This window comes from Strigops habroptila, chromosome 4, assembly GCF_004027225.2.
Source record: "Strigops habroptila isolate Jane chromosome 4, bStrHab1.2.pri, whole genome shotgun sequence".
Lineage (NCBI taxonomy): Eukaryota > Metazoa > Chordata > Aves > Psittaciformes > Psittacidae > Strigops > Strigops habroptila.
In genome coordinates, this window is record NC_046358.1 from 42,097,673 (window position 1) to 42,125,562 (window position 27,890).

At 35.1% G+C, this 27,890-nt stretch overlaps 1 protein-coding gene across 6 annotated transcripts in view; it reads left to right on the forward strand.

Moving 5' to 3' along the window:
* NOVA1 (NOVA alternative splicing regulator 1) overlaps positions 1-27,890 on the forward strand; it is a 153,537-nt gene that overhangs the window by 92,372 nt on the left and 33,275 nt on the right. For all 6 annotated transcript variants that reach the window (XM_030482574.2, XM_030482575.1, XM_030482579.1 and 3 more), the window contains one exon: positions 18,138-18,304. In XM_030482574.2, the coding sequence (XP_030338434.1) occupies positions 18,138-18,304 (167 nt within the window). The remainder of the gene's footprint in view (positions 1-18,137; positions 18,305-27,890) is intronic.

A 27,890-nucleotide genomic window follows, 5' to 3' on the forward strand; every position in this document is an offset into this window, starting at 1 on the left:
GCTTGGAGGAGGTTTTTACAAAAATCAAGATTTTGAGGAGATGTTCTTAGCATTTGTAACTCAGTTCTCTCAAAGTCAAGGGGCTGTGGTCTTTGAAAACATCTGGTAATCTTTTAATTTCAAATAGCATTTAAATAATATTTGATTGTTTTGATGGGGGAACAAAGCAATTATATTGATACACTAGGTACAGCACTTGTGCAGTTGAATTCATGAGGTTTTCAACTGTAAATTACTTGTCATGACATCAGCTTACTGCAAATGCTGATAAGTGTTTGTGATAATACTATAACATCTGTACTTTCTAACGCAGCAAACAGCTTTTTGTGTTTGTATCATACCAGACTAAAAAGATCTGCTTATACAAGGGCTAAGATGGGAAACAATTTTTCACAATTCGTACTTGCCACACCCATAGCTCTGCTTCTTTTGTGTCTGGCAGCATATTTGCTTCAATCTTTCTATGCTGTTCTTAACTGAGTTTGGCTTTAACTTGGATGTTGTCACCAACTTTGTTATCTTTTCAACTGCTATCTTCTCCATGTTCTTTTTCTTCAGAGGAACGTAAAACATGGCTGAATCAAGGACCCCTTGGGCTATCATTTAACTATGAACTCTGCTTTCATCTGCCTTTATTTCAGTTGTGTTAACTTTTCTTCCTGTTTATTATGCTACCAGGTCTGGGTTTTGTCTGTGTCAAAAATTCTTTCAATATCTAGTTTAGGATTGTTAGATATATGTGCAAATTGGAGTACATAAGACATAAATCGGTATTCCGTCAAGTTCTGCTGGAGGAAAAGCAAGTACTAAAGGACGAACATGGGGAGTTAACGGTAACATAGGCTGTAAAATTCTTCTGTATCCTTTCTAAGAAAATGTAGTTGAGTACTGCACTACTTGTACCTGAGACAGTGTCTCACACCATTTTTTACAGAAAAAGAAAAGAATTTACAGTCCTATTTATGATGTCAGTGATTTAGTTAGGACTCAGGATATTATTTTGAAGTAACTGGCAGATAACAAAATCTGAATTTTATTTTAATATTTTAATAATTAATGCAGCAATCAATAGAGTATACTTTCACAGAGGTGATTGATTGAAGTATCCTTTAATTGCAGCCTTTAATTAGAATTGATGGCTCACCACCCTAGCTCTTGTCTATTATATTAATAATTACGAAATTGATTTACTTCCATTTTAATTTTGATCCACTGGGGAGCTACATGGCTCAAATTCACATCCTTGCAAATGAAGGTGACTTGATGACAGTGACGATAGGGCATTGCCTCTTGTTTATATGTGTAAAAGTATATGCATATAAACTATGCTTGTTAGTGTAACTTGTTTAATCATGTCCTATCCAATTATTTATTTTAGCTGTAGTAAAGGAGCAGTGGCACCTATTGGGTTGTTTTGCTTCTGTATTTGCTTTTTTGTTGTTATGCTAAATACTACTTAGTCAAAAAACAATGACAGTGGAGCCTTATAGTGGCAGTTGCAAAAATGCCTGGTGGCTGATTTAACGTTGTTAAGTATGTTTGGGTTTCTTTGCTTGCTTCAAGCTTGCTGTGTGTTCTTTTTTTTTTTTTTTTTCTCAGTCCATTCATACTAAGGATTTAATATATTTTAGACAGCGGGTTTGTCTTTTTTTTTTTTTCACTTACAAACTACTTTGAGAGGTATGTATGTATCTGTACATATTTATATAAAAGTATCTTCCTTCCCCGTGGACAAAGGAAAGCCTTACATTCATCCTTTTTATTTTTGATTGCCCTACTTTTACACATCCTTTTGCTTTAATAAATCTCCAAGATCTAAAGCATATAGTGTTGTTCTTCTGGTGAAGGAGAGAAACCCAAACCCACAAACAATAGAAAAAAGCCAAAACTAAGCCTGTCTGAATCCTTTGTGGTGGATTTGCAGCAAACTGCAGTTCATTCTTTATTTTTTTTATTCATGCCCTCCAGGTGACCTGTTAGATTAGATACTGTAGTGATTAGCAAAGGTAGTGTTATCTTGCATACCGTAGGAAATAGTGTAAGCACAAAAATTAGTTTTGAATCCTTGAAGTCTGATGTAAGTGATATCTGTTTGTATACCAGAGTATGACTAGAATTATAGTTGAATCTTACAGTAAAAATGTCTCTGTCTTGTGTATTAAAAAGATACAGAACAAGTAGATTTTCCACAAGAAAAGCTAATCTTGTTGGCAATCTTTTTTAAATTCTAAAGGTTTATCCTGCTGGATTCTCTGAGGGTTGCGTTTTTTGTCTAGGCTGTTCAGTCATACCACTGCTTAGGACATATACCATAAGCATTTGAATAGTAATTGATTTAGAAGATATTCTTGAGTAAAGTCTGTAGAACTCTTGATTATTTCAACCTAGAGTTGCATGTTCTCACATAGACCCAAGTGAGCAGAGGAAGGTCTTTTTTGGTTACTTTCTGATTGGTTATGTTATCACTTTGGAGATCTGAGATGCACACTTCCTAGGAGCTTTTTGTTGCACGGCATTGTAGGCAGATACATATTAGATAGTTGAGCACAAATTTGAATCTTCCTCAGGAGCAGTGACTCTAATCTTCAGTAGCACATGAAATTTCTGCATGTTACAATTTCATGCCAAGTCCATCAACCTGATAGCAGTTAGGTGATGTTTGACAATTTTCAAAATGAGCATAAGCATTGTAGTCATTTATATGCTGCCACTATACATCATGTAGTGACTGTATCAAAGAAGTGTCTTGAAGAAGTGTCTCTAAATCAAATCTTCAGAAGATTTGATTTAGAGAAATGCAACTCTAACAGGACACAACGATAAAATAAAATTGAGTAGGGAAAGAAAATTTACATCACTGTGCCAGAATTCTGGAGCAGCCTGACTTGCATCGATCAGTCTGCAGGATATCTGATGTTTAAAGTTTGTCATGTTAACATCAATAAAACTGCAATAGCAGTTTTTCAGAGTTTATATACATGTGTTTTTACATCCAAGTTAAGTCAAGAGAGGACAAAGTTAAAGTCAAAATCAAAGCTTAGATTACGTTTTGGATACATGCTATACAAAGAGTCTTTAATGATGTCAGCAATACCTGCATGCAAGTAATACAATGAAATACTGTGTCTTGCTAAAATTTTATTGGAGAGGCACATCATCTTTAATTAACTTTATTCTGCATTCTGTTTGACAGAGGTTGTGACATAACAAGTAAGGAAATACAACTCTTAGAGGTATCCAGCACCTAATGCCATCTTGATACTTGTATATCTCCTTTTATGCTGCCTATATTTTATTTAGCTGATAGCCAGAAAGCAGTTCTCCTGGTGATTGCCATACCTATAAATAAACATAGAACAAAAAGCTAGGTGGCTTTTCTGTGCTTCTTCTCTCTGATTCTCTATACCACTGTGGAAAGCTTCTGAAGGGTAGAAAAAGGAGACGTTTATGAGAGACAAACAAAAAAGTGGAAATTCCATGTATCCCCTAATTCAGAAATTCTCACTGATCTGAGTTTGTGGCCACCACAGCAACCCAAATCATTTAGTTTTAGACATTCCACTGTTAAGATAACATTTTTCTTAACCAACAGCTTACCCCACACTTTTCTAGTATTTTCACATTTACTTGCATTTTATATCTTTCTGGTGCTACTGAAGGAAGTCCTCAGGGTCTCTGCAAGGAAAAGGTGAAACTGCATTTGAAAGGAGTCTCTGTCTGCTTTGGAAAACTTTACCCTTAGTTCCTTGAGGATTGCTGCTGCAGAGTTTCATGTCAGTGGTTAGATCTGTGGAAAGGAAACTAGAGCTACTCTTTGTAGGAAGGTCACAAAATCTGGGTGATTATGTCTTATTGGGAGTCTTGCCATGCTTTAGGAAACACTGCTTTCCAAGGGTAATATTTTTACTGCAGAGAAAAATTTCACTGAGGAAAGAGGAGGAATGAAAGAGAAGAATGTTTTTTGCTTTACAGTTTTTTGGCATTTGTAAAGAACTAATAATTCGTTGATTCTTATACTGTCCATTGGAAAAGAAACTTTTCTTTAGTATGTCTCCTACTCAGGACAAAATACTAAGGAGATACTAGGAATTAAAATAAAAATACACCTCCTACACACATAAGGAAACTGCCTCTTATTACCAAGAAAGGGTGCCATGGTAATGTGATCATATTTCTATCATCCATCTGAAAATATTACTTTCATTGGTATCACCTGGTCATCTTGACACTGCCTGCAAGCTTGCTTACCAAGCTTTCTAAGGTTTCACCTAACACAGCAGAACTTTGGACTTTAGCTTCAGTTCAGCTTTGGCACTATTTCTGAGAGTTTCTGGACTCTGTCATAATCAGCCCTTTACACCCTAGATACTGTCCTAATCCTATAAAATAGAGTATCCAATTTAAAAAGTGACTTGTAGCATAGGTATGCAGCTGTCCCTTCATACCAGTGAAAACATATGTTTCACATGTTGGTATCTGTAGATGTCAACAGAGGTGAGATCTGTGGATTTTATATGTGGATCAGATCTTCTGCTTGTTTTGTTTAGGCATTTCTACAATACCAGCAAGTAACATCACACTATAATTCTGGTTTCATTCACTGGTAGAAGTTTCATATAAATAAGTTCTGACAGCAGTGTTGAGTTGCACTTGAGCCTATGTAGAATAAAATTTGCAATGCCAACCTCAAAAGACTCTTGACTGGGTCATGGTTGATGATATATTCTAATTATGTATGTGAGGAGCAAGCATTACAATAATAATCAAACACTGATACTTAATCTGCAATGCTAACCTGGTGCAAACTCAGGTAGAACGCTATGTAAAATTGGTTTGGTTTGATTTTAAACTTGGAAGAAAGTTAATGAATCAAAATATTTCTAATAAAACATAGCACTGATTCTGTTATAATTTAATCATTTTGAAAGTTCAGGAAAGTGGATTTTCAAATTTAATTTTATAACTTCTGTAGCTATGATGATTGCTTAGAAATGAACAGCTGCATCTTCATTGCCACAGGCTTAAAGTCCCTAAGTCCCACAGGTTTTGAATTCCATAGCACGTTAGCAAGAAACTCAGAAATATAAAGGCTCATGTTCTAAGACTGAGTACAATCCGTGTAATATTCATGATTAGTAAGGCAAACAAAATACAGCCTTATACCAAATGCTGCAGTGAAAACCACTGTAGAAATATAGTACAAAATAACAAGGCTTACCATAATCAACAGAATAATGTGGTATATTTTATACTTATTTTTAATTTTAAAACTTAATGTTTAGATGAAAACGTAATCGTTACCTCATTTGTATTTTTCACAATTTAGTAATTCAAGTTAAAATAAGTCCCGTTGTTTAAACTGTTTCTTTCTTTCTCTTTTTTGTTCAATTTGGTATTGACTTATAAACTGCATTTGCTTATTTCCTTTGTACATGTGTAAAACCTTTGTTATTTCTTGCTACTTTTTTTTCATCATTTCAATAATTTAATATCTAGAACCCTACAGTCTGCAGTATGTTTTCTTAGGAGTAGTACAAAAAGCTGTGAAAAATGGGGGGGAACGATCATGGTCTCATAGTTCTTCATCTCAGAATGTAACTGTCATTAATGTAATTCAGAGTGATCTTGGTATCGGAATGTAAGTTATGGCACTGAAAATTACGTATTTTGAGCAGGAAATGCAAATTCAGTGCATGTTAATCAGAAAATGTTCAATTTTTCTATATAAGTAAATATCCATTTTTTACTCTTGACACAGTACTTTAGTCGCTCAGTATTTGTTTTCTAGTCAAAAAGTTCAACTCGGGAGCTAACCTTAGGGAGGAATTAGAAAGAGTTGCAAGAGTCTCTTTAAAGACACTTGATTTGTTTCATAATTATGTTTCTGAGGGCACCATTTGTGACTGTAAGAAGGGTTTGTCTGTTCAGTTGAAAGGCAAGTTCATAATGAACTAGTCCTAGTTTATCAAAAACATACAAAAAACCTAAATACACAAACTCATAATAGTTGAATTTTGATTTTTATTAGTATATGCATATACCATTGCTTCTGAATAGAACACGGTTTTAAGAGGATTTTGAGCAGGACACTTTCTTTGAGCAGCCTCAGCACTACCTTGCCTGATGTTTCTGTGAAACAATGTTGAATCCTTTACTAACATGATCCACATTTGACAGAGGTCAACATCTCTTGCATAATTAAATTCTGACATGCTGTGTGAAGATAACTATTCATGGATGGAAGAATAATGCTATGAAAGCCTCCAGAAAAGCCTATATTTGTCTCCAGAAAATCGACAGCTCTGGGAAAAGCTTCGGTCAGAGCCTGCACCTTGCTAAGGCTCTAAATCCTGTGACGAAAAGTGTAATACCAAGTGGTACATGAGGTTTGGAATGGTATTGGTATTTGTCTGTTCCTTCAGCAGAATAACTGGGCTCCAGCTCCTTTCTTGCAGCAAGGGAGAAGTTCTGCAGTTGGACAGGAGGAGTGGAATAGCTACTGCACCCTCCTTCCTATCCATTCCCAACACATGTACCTGTAATGCTCCCCTGCTGCTGAAGTAGAAAAGCTATATGAGCATCCCTGGTTTGAGGAAGGAAACAGACTTAAGGTTGTTGAAAACTGCGCCATTCCTGGTAAAGAATTCATACAGGTAATTAGTACAGAGTAGGTGCTGTTTGTGAAGCTCACATTCTTCATTTATAATTCTGCTGCCATCCTATAAAGATAAGCTCTCAGGCAAACAGAGAAGGGAGACAACTTCGTGGGTATTTGCACCTCTGATTTTTAGAGGTGAATTTTTCTTTTCTCATTGGCCTATTCAGGAGGAAAACTTGTGAGGTTCTCAGTTCTGTGAACTCAGTCTTATATTACTGCATGGCAGGACCATGGAGGAGTATCTGAGCATCAGCAACTTGCACAGATTGATTAGAAATTCCAGCCCATCGGGAGGCTCTCTGGAAGAGTAGCAGTGGAAAAATGCTGCCCTGGAGTCATCTCAGATGCAGATTCCTCTTTCCCACTGATTCCTTGTATTTTCTGAGCATGATGTTTAGCTTATGGTTTAACTGGGGGGGGGGGGAAGGGTATTCTTTAGGAAATTATATAGTAGTTATATTTCAAGTGTGTTTGTTCATTTCATGTTGGTTTACACGTTGCTTGTACATTTGAGTATATGCAACTTCAGTTCACGTTGTAATGTTACCTTTGTGAAGTGCAGCCAGCAAATGCTCTGACCACACCACGAAAGTCTTGGAAAGCAAATGCAGGGACTGTGAAAATGAAGACCTTAGGCCCACTGTAGGAGAGGATCAGGTTCGAGACCATCTTAAGAATCTGAACATGCATAAGTCCATGGGACCTGATGAAATCCATCCACGGGTCCTGAAGGAGCTGGCGAATGAAGTTGCTAAACCACTGTCCATCATATTTGAAAAATCCTGGCAGTCAGGTGAAGTTCCCGATGACTGGAAGAAGGGTAATATAACCCCCATTTTCAAGAAGGGGAAGGTGGAAGACCTGGGAAATTACAGACCAGTCAGCCTCACCTCTGTGCCTGGCAAAATCTTGGAACAGTTTCTCCTGGAAAACATGCTAAGGCACATGAAAAACAACGAGGTGGTTGGTGACAGCCAACATGGCTTCACTAAGGGGAAATCCTGCGTGACCAATCTGGTGGCCTTCTATGATGGAGCCACAGAACTGATGGACAGGGGCAGAGCAGTTGACGTCATCTACCTGGACTTATGCAAAGCATTCGACACTGTCCCGCACGACATCCTTGTCTCTAAATTGGAGAGACATCAATTTGATAGATGGGCCACTCGGTGGATAAAAAACTGGCTCGATGGCCGCACGCAAAGAGTTGTGGTAAATGGCTCTATGTCCAGTTGGAAACCTGTAACGAGTGGTGTCCCTCAGGGATCGGTGTTGGGACCGGTCCTGTTCAACATCTTTGTCGGCGGCATGGACAGTGGGATTGAGTGCGCCCTCAGCAAGTTTGCCGATGACACCAAGCTGTGTGGTTCGGTTGATACGCTGGAGGGAAGGGATGCCATCCAGAGGGACCTTGACAGGCTTGTGAGGTGGGCCAATGCCAACCTTATGAAGTTTAACCAAGCCAAGTGTAAGGTCCTACACCTGGGTCGGGGCAATCCCAGGCACAGCTACAGGTTGGGTGGAGAAGAGATTCAGAGCAGCCCTGCAGAGAAGGACTTGAGGGTGGTGGTTGACGAGAAGCTTAACATGAGCCGGCAGTGTGCACTTGCAGCCCAGAAAGCCAACCGTATCCTGGGCTGCATCAAAAGAAGCGTGACCAGCAGGTCAGAGGAGGTGATCCTGCCCCCTCTACTCTGCTCTCGTGAGACCTCACTTGGAGTACTGTGTATGGTTCTGGTGCCCTCAACATAAGAAGGACATGGAGCTGTTGGAGCAAGTCCAGAGGAGGGCCACGAGGATGATAAGAGGGCTGGAGCACCTCCCATATGAAGACAGGCTGAGGAAGTTGGAGCTGTTCAGCCTGGAGAAGAGAAGGCTGCGTGGTGACCTCATAGCAGCCTTCCAGTATCTGAAGGGGGCCTACAGGGATGCTGGGAAGGGACTCTTCCTTCGGGACTGTAGTGATAGGACAAGGGGTAGTGGGTTCAAACTTAAACAGGTGAAGTTTAGATTAGATATAAGGAAGAAGTTCTTTACAGTGAGGGTGGTGAAGCACTGGAATGGGTTGCCCAGGGAGGTTGTGGATGCTCCATCCCTGATGGTGTTCAAGGCCAGGTTGGACAGAGCCTTGGACCACATGGTTTAGGGCAAGGTGTCCCTGCCCATGTCAGGGGTGTTGGAACTAGATGATCTTAAGGTCCTTTCCAACCCTTACTATTCTATGATTCTATGAAAGTAAATGTTTACTTTGTCTTTCAGGGATTTTTTTTTTAATCACGTCAGGGTGTGATGAGATCTGATCATCCTGTTTTAATGTGACATTTTTTATTATTTTTATTATAAACTTTTAATAACCTGGCAGTCTCCATCAGAGACAGTACGGTGTATGAATTCATGTTAGAAATGATCATTCTTTAGTTTATCGAGATCTATCTAATTAGATATACTGGAAGATTAACAGGTGTCTGCTAGGTAAATAATAGCACATTTAAGGATGTTAAAGGATTTCTGTGTTAGAACATACAGAAAATCTTAAACTAGGACTGGTCAGAAAAGTTTCTTTAAATTTTTAAAAAGGGATTTACTGGATTTCCATCTTAAAGAAAAAAACAGGACTGGGGGTGCAAAAGAACAAAAGTTCCAGATAGTTTTTAAATAGACTTATGCGTTTGATGTAATTCAAGAAAATGTATTACTTGTAACTATCTAGAAGAATACGGTGGTTTATTGGCTTAAATTTATCTGTTTAATACAGAACAGAAATGTGGAGAATGAAACCCAATAATATATTCAGTAGGTTAGTAGTATACTCAGTCCAGGTTCTTATCTCATAGTCCGATTTATGTTGGAGACTTATTGTCTGTGAAATTTCAATGACTTCAGTGGCAATATCCATAGAATTAAGGATATGATGATGAGGTTGTGGCTGTTAACATTTTGACTGTATTTATTCCAGACGAATTCTGACGCCATGCAGTTTATAAGCAGTAATGCTTCAAAAGCAGAGGAAAAAACCCTGTTCTTCGTCCGTGTTCTTGATCAGTGAAGTTAAATGAGATAGCTGCCCAGATTTCCTTAAAACCAATAATATAAACATTGAAATGTGGTAGCATTTGTATAAACGATAAATTTTGACATTATTCTTTTGAAGAGTTGAAAATATTTGCAAAATGACTGGCCCATAAAAAAGGCTTTGGTCTGGAGCAGCCATAGTACTGGTAGGAAATCGTTCATTCACTTCTCTTTCTCATGCTGAAAGGGTACAGAAAGTAAAGAAAAAGGTAATGTTCCTAACCCTCTTTTTTTTTTTTTTTTTTTTTTTAATATTCTGTGAGCTTTTCATAACAGAACATGTAAAAAAGGGATTCAGCAAGATCTTTAGCCCATTGCTACTGAACTTGCCAAGGCCATTATATCTACCTTGACTATTTTAAAGGTAATTTTGTGCAAGAATGAAAATAGCTCACCAAATACCTGTGAAGCGGAAATTTTTGAGTGCTTAGGAGAAAGGAATGTATAACTGTGTTGCCTATAAAAATAAAAACTAGCCGTCATCCAGTGCGAAAAGTTATGGAAAAGTTCTATTTAGAAAGTTCTGCCTAGGTAATGTTTTTTCTTCTTTTATTGTGGATTTCTGTATGACAAAATATTTGTAAATTTATATAAATCTTCTGGTTGATGGAAATGATTCTGGCATTTGCTTTTGGAGGGAAATATCTCCTTTTATTGACATTTCAGTTTACCTCTTACTGCTTCAAGATTGTTTTACATACTGCCTTATTCCTACACCCATGCAATGCTTTTAATGTTGTTATATAGTATTAATAGTAATAGTTATAGCTTTAGTAGTAAGACTAATCCAACATTTATGTTGTAGCTTTCTCTGGAAAACAGTATCTATTGTGTTATGTGTGTATGTGTATATAGTGAGCCTTTGAGAAGCCTATACTATACTCTGTATGGTTAAGGGTGAGAGCTTTGTATCTTTGTGAGATGATTCCATCCAAAGGTAGATGTTATGCACTGTTCGTGGATGTCCCTGCCTGTCTTAAACAGCTGCCTTGGACACAATGCATAAATTTACAGGAGTGTAAATGTCATTCATTGAAGAACCGAAGCACATGCTCTAAAAGGGGTTACAGTTTGAAAGTCAGGAAGGATCCAGGAAGACAAAATAACTGTGGCATACTGAATGTTTGGGCAGTAGTCACAAACTCTTCCAACATACTTTCCATGTAAGCCCTAAACTAGAAGTCCGCTGCTGGAGAGCAGTAGATTTAATTAAACATACAGCAGCTAAAAATTGCTGTAAGCAGAACATGGATTTGGACTAAGATTTGGAGAGGAAAACAAAGAAGCAAAATACAAAAAGAAGTGTGTGTTTGTGCATGTATGTTTGTAAGTCCCTGTTCTGTATCTGTGTTACATGACTGCATCAAAATGCAAAATCATCCTGGTTTTGGCATGCCAGTATTCTTGCTGTTCTGAAAACATAAGGTGTATGCATCTTTGTCTCTTTCCTTATATTTCTGGACTGGAATGTAGAGCAGTTCTTATGATACAGTTGCTATAGTGCGTCTGTATACATTTTAACCCTAGCTGAAATGATGTTTGTCTCTAGCGTTCAACTTGAGCACTATAGATAAACTTTATTTCTTGCATGATCATGTTTTAAATTAAAAAACATTCAGTAATAATAACCATAATCATGAAAATTCATGTTTCCATTATCACTGTCAATGGTTACTTGCAATATATTAAAAAAAAAATCCAGTTACAAATATTTTAATAGATTCTCATCTGAACCTTGAGTATAGTTCATTTACCTGAAATATGCTATTGTCTTCCTCCAAAAAAAATACATATTAAGGAATGTATTAGGTGATTTCACTTCTTGAGCAATCTAGGAGGATTTTCCAAAGCTTTTCACAGGCTTTTAAACTATGGAACTTGAGAAATATTTTTGAGAAAAAAAGCTCCCTTGGTGATTTGAAGTGAAATCACTCTAAATTATAAAATGTTTCAGTTCCTACAATTTCTCAAAGTATATTTTCTGTTTAAATAGGTGGGTTTTTTCCTTTGGTAATTGTATGTGTAGGAGGCACTATTAACGAAGGTTCATATTACTGTAGCATAGCATAAAAGCTGTAATTGCCAACTGAATATTACTTTGCATGAAAAATATTCTTAAGCGCTTTTGTTGATAGGACAATTCAGTCCAGATATCTTGAAAATCACATGTAATTTTTCTTTTTCTATTCTATGCTCCTCTTCCAAAAATAAGGTCAGCTCTGGTTTTTTTCCAGCAGATTTGGTCTTTTGGTAGTATTGTGTGCTTGGTTTTTAATGGTTTTTGAGAACTTTTGCTTCTCAGAGACCTTCACATTTTCATCAAATTTAGGTATTAGATTTCTATTACTATGTTTTATTTATTTATTTAGATGCTTACTGTTCACTGATGGGGAAGAATAGTAACATTTAAGTAGCAATTAAATTATTAAAATAAGTGTATTTTGTTTAAATTCTGTATTTTGTATTCCCATAGTTTTGAGGGGGTTTTTTTCATTATTTTATTCTTGAGGACAGGCACTTTGAGGAAATGTGTTCATATTCCAACTTAAAGAAACTGAAGAAGATGGCAGTTTAGCCTATTTACTGAACAATTTGAGAGGTAGAAGGGAAAATTGATAGGGCATTGTTTCTGCAAGTACTATTTTGGAGAAGTTCTTCTCTGACATACAATTTAATAGCAGCAAAATGTAAAAATTATTCTTGATCCATTTCTAACTGCTTTCACAGTTAAATGTAAATGTTATGATGGAATCAGGTGGGTTTTGATTTTCTTTGTTTAAATAGTTATTTGTTACAGATTATTTTACAAATAATATATGAAGACAGCCATTTCCCCAATGAACTGTACATGGTTTGAGGTCTTGCCTAGTTCTAGAGCTTTTATTTTCCAGAAACATGCTTTCCCAAAGCATAACTAGGCGGCGCTCATTTTCATTTGCAGTCCTTTTTACTGGTTTACACACGCACACTTTCTCTCTGAATATTTCTCATCTAAGTAAACTCCTTCGTAAAACCATAGCAAGACAAAATCTCTGGCCTTTGCCTTCAGCTATGGGGAAATTTACCAGCTTTTGCAGTGGAATCTACAGGGGTTTTATGAATAATTCTTAAAGAAAACTAGTTATAAACCTTGTTTCCTGCCTTACACATAACAGTGTAACAATAATTATTAATTCCTCATTTCCCATTATATAATTTTGGGGAAATCATCAAATCCTTAGCTGATACCCAACAAAATGGTTTATATTCAAAGGATTGTTTGCTTTGTGAGATGACTCATCATCCATTCTAAGCCTTTAATAATTACGAGTTTGGGGTTTTTTTCCTTCTATTTAAATCTATTTAATTTCCTAGGTTTCTCTCTCACATGAGAATAATCCATTTCTTCAGACTCATAACTATGTTAAACCTAGGTTCATGTAGTTCACTCTTGTGACCAGAGCACAATGGACTGTAAACTTGAAGGTTTCATAAAACACCAAGAACTCACACAGTTCATGCATTTTACAGAAATTTTTAAGCTTGATTCGATACGATATCTGATTTCTAGTGAAGGAGTCACATATTCAATTAAAGTAAAACAAATTGGTATATATGTGGGTGTGAATATGTACATATATGCACATATATGTGCATTGCTATCTGTATGTGACACCTAAAAGATGTGTTACAATATGAGTTCAGCAGTCAGTTTCTTCTGCTAAAGCTAGTAAGGCTTCCTGTGAACACCTGATCAGAAAATGCTTGAGGACTGATGTTAGAGGACCCGAAGTTATAACATGTATTTTTTCGGATTTCAGCAAGTCATGTGCATAGATGCACGTGCTTGGTAATCATCACATCTGTTAGCATGTTTCAAGAAATAGACCACTTATTCTAACTTTCTGCTTTTATTACATGCTTGACTCATGTGAAGTATAATTGTAGGTGCAGAAAATGTTAATAGTTAGAATTTCAGGAGTAATTGCATATGTAAATTCAGGAGTAATTGCATATTTAAAGGGAACAGTTTATTTCTCTCTGAAAGAAGAATGGAGCTTTAGTGAAGCTAAATGCATCCAGTTAGTAATCATGAAATTTAAAATCAAAGTCAAGGATATCCTGGGTTTGTAACAGAGATATAAATAAATTCTTACAGGGAGATATTCTCTTCCATAGATTCCCTTCAATATTTTCTTCCTTTATTCAGCCATTTTAATTGCTATTAAAAATGCTGGTTTAATTTTAATTGGAAAAGGTTAAGTTTTACTCCGTATTTGCATTAGTCTTCTGTGCAGACAGTTCCAAAATTATTTTGTCTGGATAAAAGCAAATGCAGAACATCAATGCTTTATAATTCCTACCGGCCCTGGTTTCTCCTTTCAGTTTGGGAAATCTATTAGATCATCAGGCTTTGTTCTGAGATCTTTCTATCTGTGATGAATATGGGAAGAGGTTCTATATTAAGACCAATTAATTCTCTCTCAAGAAACAAAGGTTAAAGAACATGGGGAAGATAAGGACTGAAGGAGAAAACTGTCTTGTGATTTCTATGAGACTGCACATATGTGGGATGTTTTTATGCCTTGCTGTTCAAGGTTGTGTACATTTTGTCATGGTGTCAAAGTGCAGTCCTGTGTTACCAAGGGCTTTTGCAAGATCAGTTTTAGGCTGAAGCAGTTGGTGACAGTGTTATATAGAGTACCACTCTACAAGTCATTTGATCACAAAAATAAATGTATAGGACATTAGGGTTAGTAGACTGCTGTACTTTGAGTTGTCAAATAAAAAGCTTAATGCAGAATCAGCTGATGAGAGATTGTAGTGCAGCCTTTCATTTATTTAAGATTTTAGCTTTGGCTCCTCTGTCAGGTTTTCCCTTTCAGTGTCAAAGAAATTGGCATGGTAGCCTGGAGAAATATAAGGAAATTTAATTAGTTGGATGTATTGGGACTACCCTGGGCTGGTAATGCATTGTGCTTTTTAGGTTTTCAAATGCTCTTTAAGATTGATGTAAAAGCCCAATGAAAAGTATATAGTCATATAAATGCTAGGCAGTCCTTTCTGAAAGGTACAGTGCATTCCCCAAAACTTACAACTAAGGTTCATAAAATAAACATACTTGACACTTAATGAGTGTTTCTATGAATACAGTAGAACTCTTACACATTGACTTAGTCTTTAAGCGAACACTTAAAAGTTTAATGGTAACCATATATAGATGTATGCCTATTAAATATAGGAAGAAGAACATTGAAATCATTAGCATCCTTTATCCTGTTGCATCTTCTAGCATTTATTCTAATGGTTGTTTTAAAAGCTTCTGGTCTGTTGTTTTGAAGTTCTTGATAAAATTAGTGTGATGCAGTTGCCAAGGATATTCGCCAGAAGTAGAATTTTAGGTAGTTAAAGGAGGTGGAAGGAAAAATGAATTACAAAAATAAAGTTATTGCAAGCTGTTAAGCATTTAGGCATAGCTAACTTATTAGACTTCAAAGCAGGTTTTTATTTACTTTTAAATTGTTGATGGCTGCTAATGCTTTCATATCCCTCCCTGCCTCCCCCACCCCTCGAGGAACTTCAGAGAAAGAGTATTTTGTATAATTGCATATCTATTTCCATAGCAAAAAACTAGTCTGAAAAAAATTTTCCCCTAAAAGCTAAAAAACAAAAACCAAAAAAAACCTGATTAAGATTTCTTTTTTCTTTACTGGTTTTAAAAATCTGGGTTTGCTGAGCAGTACAGGCAGACTTTTTTGCACAGTTACATTCTGCCTCTTTTATTTGGTAAGAAAAAATTAAAATACACACATACAAATTAAATTTTAATTCTGATGAAAGAGGAAAGAAACCACATTTTAGTTGCTGAAAATTAGACCACATACAAATGCTGAGCAATTTACTTGGGCTTCTTAGAAAAAGTTAACATGAAATTACTATAGTAACATCGTCATCATGTATTTAGATAGTTGTTTTCCTATTGTGTGATCACATGAAAACTTCTGTCATGGGATTTAGTATTATCAAACACACGTAAAAATATTTTTAACTTTTTTTGAATGTACAGGGATGATGACCACATACTCTATATCTGCTAATTTTCTGTAGCAAAATTACTCTTCAGTTTTGCGTGTTTTATCTCTTTATCATGTAAAAGACAATTCATGATCCTAATTTCTGATTTGAATTGTAAATAATTTAAAAAGTATAATAATTTTATACTGGCTGTGTTACCCCTTCCCCCTCCCCCCCAAAGGCATTGGTTATTATAGTACATTCTAATAATTTTATGTATTATTCTAGTTTGAAAATCAAAATCATATGACAAAAGTGTGCATATAGATGGCTGAGCTTTTGTTCACAGAAATGTGAAGAGTTGGGGCAGCTGTTAAACAACTGAACATGATAAATAATCTGACAGTTTACTTTAGACACTAATGGAGCCTTAAAGCTTTTAAAACGACAAACTTCAACTTTAGTGATTCATAGGCTTATTTTTGTTATACAGGTTGGTCATATAGCTGGCAGTTTTCCTTCTGTGTGACTCTTGTAAATTGTTGTACTCTGTTATCTGAGTGAAAAGCTGTTAGAGTTGTGTGAAGTAATACAACAACATCACTTCAGAAGATTAAAGCAATTCCCAACTGTACGTATATATGATTTCTCCACTTTATTCTTTTTTTCTTATTGATCTAACCCTTGAAGAAACAGTGCTACTATCGTCATGCACTTTAAAACTGCATTTTACTCTGCGTGAAATGTGCTTTTGCACAATTGCATATCTTCGTGGAACAGTGATTTCAGTTTACTGCATCCTGGTTTATGCAGACTAAAACGTAGTGTGTTTGGTCCATAGTAAGACATAAAGCATATTTTTGTTATATTGAACGTCCTAAAATCACACAGATTGTAGAATACCCTTTAGTCGCTTAGTGTCAAGTCTAATGAAATTCCTATTTAACATTGACTGTTTTCCTTTCAGCTGTTTTGACAGTAGTCATCCCTGTAAAGTGCTTTCTGTATTAGACTCTGGTAGCTTGGAGGTAACCTGATCTGTGTTTTGTTTCAAGAGAACACTTGCATTAGTGGCATTGATCAATCCGCATCACATCTCATCATTTAGGAGACAATTAATACTGCAGCATAAAGACTCCCCAGAGCATTTTCTTAGAGCTAGATTGCTTTACACAGAAACCACAGGAGTTGTTTGCAAAAGGGAGAGGAAGCCAAGTAACGGGGGGGGGTGCGGGGGGAGGAAGTTGAGAAAGCTTTGTCTAGGAACCAGGTTTCACTTTCTGTGGAGACATACCCTTATGGCATTCAAACTCCCTTTCTTCATTTGTTGAAAAGGCACTATAACAGGTCAAATAAACGTTCTAAAAATCTTGCTGTTGGAAATGTGTATTTGATTGATACTCGTGTAACTTATTGTAAGAATATAACCATTTTAACTTTAAACGTTATCTCAAGGGTTATTGGATTATTAACCTGACAGCTTTTGAAATAGATTGACACATTTTAATCCTATTTTAAATTATTTTAAAATAACATATTTTAATAGAGAAAAGTGTTTTTTTCTCATTCTGTCAGTTTTGCTGTAGAGCTTCTTACACAAAATGGAATTTTAGAATTGCCTGATACTCTTTCTTAAGAAAAAAGTCTTTGAAAGATTTTAAGTGTACATGAATACACTAAGTTAATGAGCAGGCGGGGCTCTTAATCTGCTGTTTCATCTTTAGGTAATAAAATATTTAATCTTTAAAGATCATCCACGGAAGCCGATGAAAAGCATTTACTAATAAAACACAATTTTTTCTTCCAGATGACTAAGGTTACTGTACCATTTTCTGTTAAAGATTATGTTGGAGTGTTGTAAGGAGCATAACTTGAGTTGATAAGAGTAGATGTTACTAAAGATGTAAAATCGATAGGAAGGGAATTTTACGGAGGAGGTTACCTCCCTGGTACATTTCTCTAATCCATGTATAATGCCTGTGATTAGCCTTTCTAAAGAACTATAACTAAAGCTATGAAATGTTTGTTGGTAATCTGCATAGAATTGCAAATTCTATGAGGTGGTATACAAAAGATGAGATTAACATGGTTTATCTCATGGCATTTGCTAATATTTCCAACAGAACCTAATGTTGGGAGTTTTGGTGGATTTTTTTGTTTGTTTAGGTCTAACTTATATTATCCAGATTGGCTTGGAAAGTTATGTTTTTGTAGGATCTACAGAAATAGGAGTTATTTAAAACATCTTCAGACCATCTGTACGTTATCTTTTGGAAATCTCTTATTTGTGTATTTATGGAGGTATTGATAGTTGGTTTTGCAATTTTGAGAGCCATCTTTTATGCCATCATTAAAGCAGTTTGTGGGATCTTGAAAGATCAACATTATTAAGATCAACTTTTGGTATTTGCAGGTACTACAGAGCGGGTGTGTCTGATCCAGGGAACAGTTGAAGCACTAAATGCGGTTCATGGCTTCATTGCAGAGAAGATTCGAGAAATGCCTCAAAATGTGGCCAAGACAGAGCCTGTGAGCATTCTACAGCCTCAGACCACTGTTAATCCAGACCGCATCAAACAAGTGAGTTTTTGGTTGGGAATAGAGAGTCACAGCAGCTCCTTAGAAGTCTTAAAAACTTTAAGGCTGCAAGGGGTCAACATAACATGTTCTTTAAGAGAATGTTATTTTACCCTTTAGTAATTTGCTGGTCCTCTTTTTCCTTGTACTTACGTGTTCCATGTTTCTCAGCAGTTCTTTTAGTTAGTGTTTTATAAGTTTCAGTGCCACACTCAAATGTGTGGCATTTTTCATAAACTTTTCTTTACTGTATAAGGTGATAATACACTTCTAGGTTTTAGTCGAAGATCACTGAATTTTAATCTTAAATGATGTAAATCTTTAGCATTACTAAAAATCACAGATTAGCTAAATGTTTCCTACTTTTATGTATAAAAAATAAAACCAAAAGTGTTAATTGGATTTTTTAGACCCTATACTAAGTACTTTAAAATCTTACCTGTAAGAACTTGAAAATACAGAGAGTTTTACTTGGAATGTTTTCTACAATTTCATTTTATATTATTTTTGACATCTTTTTGCCTCTTTTACACTGACTTCTTTCAAAATCTACGGGCAACGCAAAATATATTTGCAAGGTATTATTGGTCTAGTATTCCGTAATTCATTACATTTTCCAAAACAATTATAATTATGTTAATTAAAAAAAAAAAAAAGCTCTGTAAGGAGAATGTGAAATATCTGTCATACAGGAGTTAAAATTGTTTTTTCATTGTATCGAATAAGAAAAAGATAAAGAAATGAGTGAACATTAGTAAAATTTTGTCTTGTCTTTCTATCCTGTATAGGATAGATTTTAGTTTCTCACCTGTCCTATATGGGAAAAGATTGTTTCGTCCTTCTACACTAGCAAGATTCAGTGTCCTATAAAGTAATTTGGTAACTGTATGCTATTATCTTAGTTTGTGTATCGTGACACACAGAGAATGCTTATATGAAGATGTGTTCAAACAGGATGAGTTCAGAACTATCAGGCTGCTTTAGATGGATGAAACTGTGCATAAGCCATTGTATATGATTTCTAGTATTTACTTCTTTTTTTTTTTTCTGTCTATGTCATACTTTTACATAAAAAATAGCCTAGATAATTGATAAGAAAATACTAAAAAGAAAAACCCCAATTTTACAGGATTAGTTTCTCAATTATTTAGACATGAAAATGATTATGCCTGAGATAGAAAGAAAAACTTGAAGTGATCTGTATTTTGAATGAATTTTCTGCTCATAAAATGTTAGATTTTATGCCAATATGTCTTAACCCAATGGGAAATGAGTGTCCTTTATTACAATGAAAAGCGTTTTCCCCCTTTGCAGTGAAATTAAGCTAATTTTTAGGCAAGTCAGTAAGATCCTGAGAAACTAGATTACAGAGCTGGTTAGTGACATGCCTAGATACTTTCTGCCTGGTATCTACAGTTGATACAGCTTGTCCACAATACGTGTCTAGAAAACTTTTTTTTTTTTAAGTTGTTGAGGTGGGGGAGGGGGAGTTGTTTTGTTTGGGTTTTTGTTGGGGTTTTTTTAATATTGTTTGGTGGGGGGTGGGGTTAGTTGTTTGGTTTGGGGTTTGTTGTTTGTTTTGGATTTTTTTAAACACAATTCCATGTTTGAACAGAGCTGCTGCTAGTGAAGTTAAGACACAGACTAAACACAATGTATAATTTAAAAGAATATTACTTAGGATTGGCTCTATGTCTTAAAATTTTAAAATATATTACCTGTATACATACAGGTGCATAATTACATGCCTGCAAATAGGTGGAGATAGGCATGTGCATGTGTTGAGCAGTTTTAGCCACAATGAATTATTTAACTTCTCTTTTAATGATGCAGTATCTATTAATGATAAATTCATATATTATAAATACTGACTCAATGAATCTAAAATTCAGGCTTTTTACCAATAAGTGAAATTGTTAGATTAGTTGTTAGAGTTTGCAGTAATCTATTGGCCAATGTCAGAATACCCTGTATCTTACTTCATGTATAATACGAGCAACTTTTAACTTGGTGAAAAATAAACGTTATGAATTACAATTTCTTCTTTTACACAAACTTTTACATGGTTCTTCCAGTCTTAGATATTACCCAAGAACTTTGTCACCCCAAAGTATTACGTTGTAGATGGAAGAAAGCAGACTTAGCATTTTGAGTTTGGGAGTTGATTTGTAATAACAAATTTTATCTTCATTAGGGACTTTGAAGATACTTCTTTTGGTTTTCTAGCTGTTCCTACCAAAAAGCAAAGGTATTTTCTCCCCATGAATGAAGATACCTGTAGTTAAAGCCTTGCAATGCCATCCATATGTATATGCATCTCTCATTTCCCTATTGTCCTTTCTTTTTCCTGGACTGCTTTACCAACACTCACTTCAGAGAAGCGAGCTAAGAAAGCAAATATCTTCTGGCTACAGTTTCAATGAAGACAGGCAGTCCTCTTTCAATGAAGACTGACTGTCTGTCTGCTTGAGTTCCAGCACTTTCTGTCTTCAGAAAGGCCATGGGTATACATGGAGGGTGAGTCTGGCCTATAGCATTTCTCCTTACTAATGGAAGTCACTATCCAAACTTTCTGGTCTCTCTAACTTTAGCATTTTCAGCTATAGAAGATTTGTAAACAAGTCTGTCTGGTTCCTTTTGAGCTTTCTCCACTGCATCTTTCCACATCTCCTAATCCTATGGACTAATCAGTAGATATGAGGTAGTTTTCTCCTCCAGGCAGGTCTGATAGATATTTAATTGACAAATATTTTCGTCTTTTATATCTACATAAGCAATCTCTTCATAGATGTCAGCCATCGGCTGTTTCCTATGTGAAATTCAACAGTAACCAATTCCTGTGGCCTTTTACTTCCCAGAAACTGCTATAAGCATCTCATCTCCCTTTTCTCTCTTTATGAGTTGAAATGTCACACTAACTCTTCCAGACCATATTGTAACCCAGGGGAACAGAATACAGTTTTCATAAGGTGATCAGGAGCCTGAGCTGTTTCAGCTTTATGATTAACATACAAAGATTTAAATTTCACCTCTAAATTAATAGCAGGTCCTATGAACAATGGAAAAGGCTGCATAATGTGTTCTTATCACATCGTCCTCTTCAGAAACTGTTGCAGCTTCTTTGGACGCTAGTAGAATTTTCCTTGCAGGTGTTTTACAGGTAGCAGTTGTTGTAGAAGCCCATCCAGGAAGCACATGGAATCAGAGATGGCCATTGCAGAACTGTGCATTATGTGAAAGGGAAGATGTGTGATCTTACAGCTAATTTGACTTTAAACAAAGGAGTTTGCATTGTTTCGTCTTCTGTGATCCCTTCCAACCTTAATCATTCTTTGATTCTATGAAATGTTTAACTATCGAAGCATGGACACAAGTTTCAGAATTTCATCCTTGAAAATCAAGAGTAAAACTTTCACATATAGAACTTCCAATTAGTATTTTCGTTGGAGCCAGTTTCATTTCAGCTCTTTCAGTAGATAGTTAACTCTCATGAGCCTCTAACTTCTGTTCATTAATCGTGGTCCCAGACACTGTATTCAAAATCTGCAAAACTGTATGTCTGAACTCAGATTTGTAAATTCACATTATTCTTTAGAAAATTACTACTTTTACTTCAGAAATGCTGATCAACAAAAAAAAAATTGAAAAGTTTTACTTTGAAATGCTTAAATAGAACCTGACAAGAATACACATGTGAAAATACAGGCTTTAATGGAGGTGTTCGATATTTTTAAATATACGATATGAGTTCTTCAGACTAGAAAGTCTTGGTACGCTTCGTAGAATCATAGAATAGTTTGGGTTGGACAGGATCTTAAAGTTCCAACCCTTCTAATTCCAACCCCTGTGCCATCAGCAGGGACACCTTCCACCAGACTAGGCTGTTCAAAGCCATCCACCCTGGTCTTGAACACTTGTCAGGGATGGGACAGCCACAGCTTCACTGGGCAGCCTGTTCCAGTATCTCAGTACCTCACAGTACTCACAGTAAAGATACTGGATATCTAATCCTAATATCTAATCTAAGTCTACCCTCTTTCAATTTATAAGATGTTACCCCTCATCCTATCACTATGCTCTCTGATAAAAAAATCTTTCACCATCTTCTAGTTTAGGTACTGGAAGGCTGCTATAAGGTGTCCCCAGACCCTTCTGTTCTCCAGGTGAAACAACAGCAACCCTCTCAGCCTGTCTTTACAGGGAAGGTGCTCCAGCTGTCTGAGCATCTTCGTGGGCCTACTCTGGACCTGCTCACGCAGCAATGGAGTAGAGGAGGAGAATCACTTCTCGATTTCCTAGACACACCTCTTTTTATCCAGCCCAGCATACAGTTGGCTTTCTGGGCTGTGAGTGCACACTTCCAGGTCATATTCAGGTTTTTATCCACCAATACCCCCAAGTCCTTCCTTCCTTCCTTAAGAAGCCTTCATTGGTTTCTTAAAATGCCTCTTATTTCTGATGATCATTTCTTCTTTTTATCATCCATTTAAGGCAACAGTCTGTCACCAAGACGAACCTCACTAAACTCCAGAATATGAGAAAATAACTGTACCTTTTTATTTGAGATAATCATGAATAGTTTTGTAGATCACCTTGTCTCTTCATCTAGACAACAATTTTTCATAAACTTTTACCACTTTGAATATAGGTGGAAAATCGCATCAGTTACCATTCTGCAGTGAATAGTAAGATATGCAGTTGTGCTTACAAGTTGTGAGAACAAAATAAAAAAATAAAAGAATTGTCATTATTTGCTAGAGAGACAGTTCTATACATGCCATGGCAAAAGTTTAGCATTCCATAAATGCTAAATATCCTATGATGCTACTGTCCCTCATGTGCCCTTAATTCTGGTACCAGATCTGTGTTTTAATTTTCTGTTACATTTCATCAGTGTTGGATATAATTTCAATGTATATGTGAAACTGTTTTATGAACACAATTAACTCTGTAGCTGACGGTTAACTCTTCATTGTATGTACTTCAAAAGTGGAATGCAAAGAGAAGATTTTTCTGGGGGATGCACAGCAGCAATTTTCAGCAGAAGGAAAATCCTGAAGTTATTTCATGCATTGTTATGGCTTTATAGTTTTGGTGGTATTTTTCTAAACCCCAAAGTAGCCCAGAATCAAAAGGTGACATTTTTTTTTCCCTTGGGTTTTTTTGACATGATGCTTAGACCCATCTCTTATGTGTTTTGATGCCTGTGTCTGGTTACTTACTTGAGTTTTCTGGTATTTCTCTGTAACAGCACCAGATCTTGTAGTAGTTCTATGTTACTGCCACAAGTTTTGAGGAAAGAGAAGGTCTTGATTCTTCTGTGTCCATTTTACAGTAGTCTTCATCCTAAATCATTCCCTCCATCCAGAGTTGCTCTGATGATCCAAGTGGAACCTGTTGGTTTGCTTTAAGGTCTTTACCCCTTCTTGTCCCCAGATAGAACACAAGATAATCTTTTTTTTACATCATGCTTACCACGCTTCTTTTCTTTTTTCAAAGACAAGTCCCCAAGAGTTCATGAATGCAGATAAATTATCTCTATAAACACCTATAAGTAAGCATTCCATCTATTTATGCTAGCTTTCTTAGTCTTTTTGTATTGCCCTATGCTCTGTGTATTATTTTATGCAAAAGCAAAACCAAATCCAAAGAGGATGAAATATCATCAGAATGCATTTTATTTGTTCTTCATAGAAATGAAAAGATAGCAAGTAAAATTTGATCACTGAAGTCATCAAAGTAGCATTTTTACAATCTGGGTTGTGAATAAATTATTAATCATTGATTATGTCTTTTCCCAAATTTTGTTTTTGAAATGTGTTATGTATTTATACAGTCTTCCCTGAGATTAGGATCATTTGCCGAAGTTAATGATTAAAGGAGTTTACAGCAGATGAAAAGAAGATCTAATATGTTTAGCAAAGCAAGTGGTCTGTTTAGAAAGGCTCATCTCTAGTCCTATTGGAAGTCCAGTAAATCAGTCTTTTATAATTTGTTCAGCACAGTGGGGCCTTGCAGTGCTCTCTGTTTCTCATTTTAGCTGCAGAAGGTATTCAACTGTTTAATACAATTCAAAGAAGATACCACCTTTTCTTAAAGTGCATTAAAATCTCAGCTTAAACAAATTAGTTTTGTCATCACATTAATTTCAGTGACTTAAAGCACCAATATTAATATATGCAAGACTGAAACTCAGTATTAGCTTAGTATTAATAGTAATTTAATGTGGGTATTGTCATTACAAAAATTTCCTATGTTTGGCAAGCACAGTAGCACGAAACTAGATATTGGTAAGCTGTAAATGCAGTTTCATCTTCACATTTAAATGATGTTCTTTATATGCTTTCATGTCGCTACCACTGTTTTCAAATGGTATTTCGTTTTATGCCTTTTCTTTCTACTGTTCTATATATAGGTGGAGTAATAGGTACTAAGAAATGTTATCTCGGTACAACATCTATTATCTAAGGTGTAATTATTGAAATATTTTAGTACATATGTATGAGGTAGTGACATTTGTCATTTATACATAGGTCTGCATTAAGCAATCCATGAAGTCATTAAAATAGAGGTCAGAGACCTTTTGGAATGCTGTGCAGATGGAGTATATGTATTCTATACTGCTGTCATAGAGCTGTATCTTCACTCTGTTACTCAAAAATATGAAGCATGAAAGTGATGCTTTGACCATCTTTCTGCACCCTTTAGTATGTTGTGCAGCCTGAGAGCAGTCTCTCACAGTACAATCAATTCTTGTGGGCAACACAAGGAAGAAATATTTTCTTGGACTTTCAGAAAATAATATAACTCAAATGTGGCTCAAACAGATTTTTATTTCTAAAATTAATCTTTTTTATTACTTAAAATCTGTTTCCTCAAACATCTGGTTTAGAAGCTTAAAGTTAAAACAAGCAGTGCTCTCTTACCTGTAAATATAATCTCCCATTCACTGTCTCATAAGTAATAGGAAAGGAAATAATATAATAGAGGAGACCAATTTCATCATTGCTTGGAATATACTATTCAAAATATAGCTTACCCTCTCTCCCCTGTGAGTCTTAGAAGTGGTATGTAGTAGAAATTTCGACAGGGTTTTTTTTCTATAACCTTGTCATCAGTCTACCCGCAATTTCAGGAAAGCTTCAATTATAATATGCATGTTTCAAAGTCTATAATGTATATTCATCTTATGATTTCTAATCACTTTATACATCTCATTCCCAGAAGCCTAATAACTACTAAATTCAAGTGCTTGCCTAATGCAAAACACTTGCCAAATTTAAAAACAAAATTATTCTTTGCAGCTTAATAAATCAGAATTATTGAGCTCTGTCCAACTTTAAGAAGTAATTTTGCCTAAGAGTTCTTGCAATGTAATTGAGTTCTTGCAATGTAATTGAGAATATATCAATAAATTACATTATCAGGCAATGGACATCTAATACAAAATACAAATGTATTCCTGTGTTTCTTTGATTTTTGAGAAATTACTTTGTGTTACTTTAATATTCAAGAAATAAATAGGTGTGTCTCCATAAATATGCAGAAGCATGAAAAGGGATTTTTACAAAATTCTGTCTGTTCTTTTATATATATATTCTTTTATATATATGTATAGACATATATTAAAAAATGAAAGCAGTTATGTCAATAAACAAATAAGAGAGATTGAACCTCAAAATAAACAACCTGATATACAAAGGAAAAAACATGAAAAACACAAACCAAAAGACTTCATTGCTATTTTTAGTATTTTTTTTTTCAATGGTATGTATATTTGGAAAAAATGTATATGCCCGTACTTGATTCGTCTTTGTTAATACAGTTGATTTGCTTTTAAATGTTTTTATCCTTTTCCCATTGTATTTTAAACAAGCTTTTGCAAAAATGGAATAGTGAAATGCTTCTACTTAATAGATGTTATAGTTCAACAGTTACCTGAAATTATTATCGTCACTCCTTTTTCATTGCAGCCATACATTTCTGTGCTTTAGGAAGATTGATATGAATTGAAAATTGAGGTGCTTCCAGTTTCTCATATTACTTGTGGTATCAGTGATTAGGTCATTATTCAGTGTTGAAGAGTTCTATGTATTTTCTTGTAAATCCAGGAGTTAGATTTAGTAAAATCTGTGAAGTACTATTTTTCTTCTTATGAATTAGCTTAGCATACCAAAACAATACAGAACACAGTATGCTCTAGTTAGCAGTGGTGTTGATCACACAAACTATCAGATGTCTGAAATGTTTTAGTCAAAATATATTTTCAGAGATTTGCTGGAGAACAGTAACATTGTTTTGGGTTTTGGTTTTTTTTTTAGTTCAGGAGGAGAGTTTAATATATAGCTATAATAAAGAAATAAAGAAAACCTATCAGAATAAGTTTCAGTTCTCCTTTACGTTTGGTTGCAGATTCCCTCCCCCCACCCATTAGTTGAAGCTTAAATGGTGAAAATCAGTTCATTGCAATTTCAGACTTTGGTAAGAGAGATAATGCATCATCCCATTAAAATCAGAAGTAGAATTCTATAATTGAATAGTACTGTCATAGAATCTGACAGCTTTTTCTAAATAATTCTAGACCCTTCCAAATGAACCCATGTTCTGTACAGGAAGACATGGGAGAATCTTTTATAATTGTCTTGATTTTTCACAATATATAGCATCTGCTGACTAATAAAATTTTGCCAACCTACATATTTTTTATAATGCCCTATAAATGGAAGTATTTTTTATTTAAGCCTCTTGAAAGAGTCCCTGTTGATGCTTAAGCTGTGTATGTTCTATTTATGTTTTTATTGTTTTATAACATGAGTTACAAGTTGGAAACACAAAATAAGTATCTGTTTCTTAAGATATTTTTTTCCTGTTTTGGCTGCTTGTTTATGTACAAACTATGAAAAAATGGATCTTCATATTGCTTAACATACAGCTAAAGTATTTGTGTGTGCATATGTACAAGCCCGTATTTTGCTAATACACAACTTTATGCATTCACAGTGTCCCAGCATTCTCATATGCATTAAGAGTTTTAGTGCAAAAGTATGTATACCTATTTTATGAGGGACTGTCAATGATTGTAAGTAACAGAATTGCTGAAAGTCTGAAATTTTGCTTCATTTATTTCTAAATAGTTTTGGTTAGTAATTATATGACCATATGATAAATCACATTGTATAGCATTTTAACATCTTATTTCTTAAAGTAAAAGTAGTGTAATTTTGGATATTTTATAATAATTTATAAAATTTTATTTATGTCAAAAATCATGCTTTGAATAAGTATTGTATGTTATGTTTTGAAAATTGGAGTTTTACATTTTCACTACATTTATAAAAAGAGTTATTCTGTCGAGATCTAATACTTTAAGAGAAATGTGTACATAAAGTTTTTAAACAGAGCAGTGCTTTTTGATATGTTCAAGAATTAATGTTAAGCATATGTATATTATTTAGAAAAGTTGATCAATAAATATGACTCTTAATTCTTTTTTGTGTTTATTTTGAACACAGCCCTGATGATAAATTATTAACCTTTGCTCAACTAAATGAACAGTTTTAACGCTAATCATAAATATATTGTAGTAATT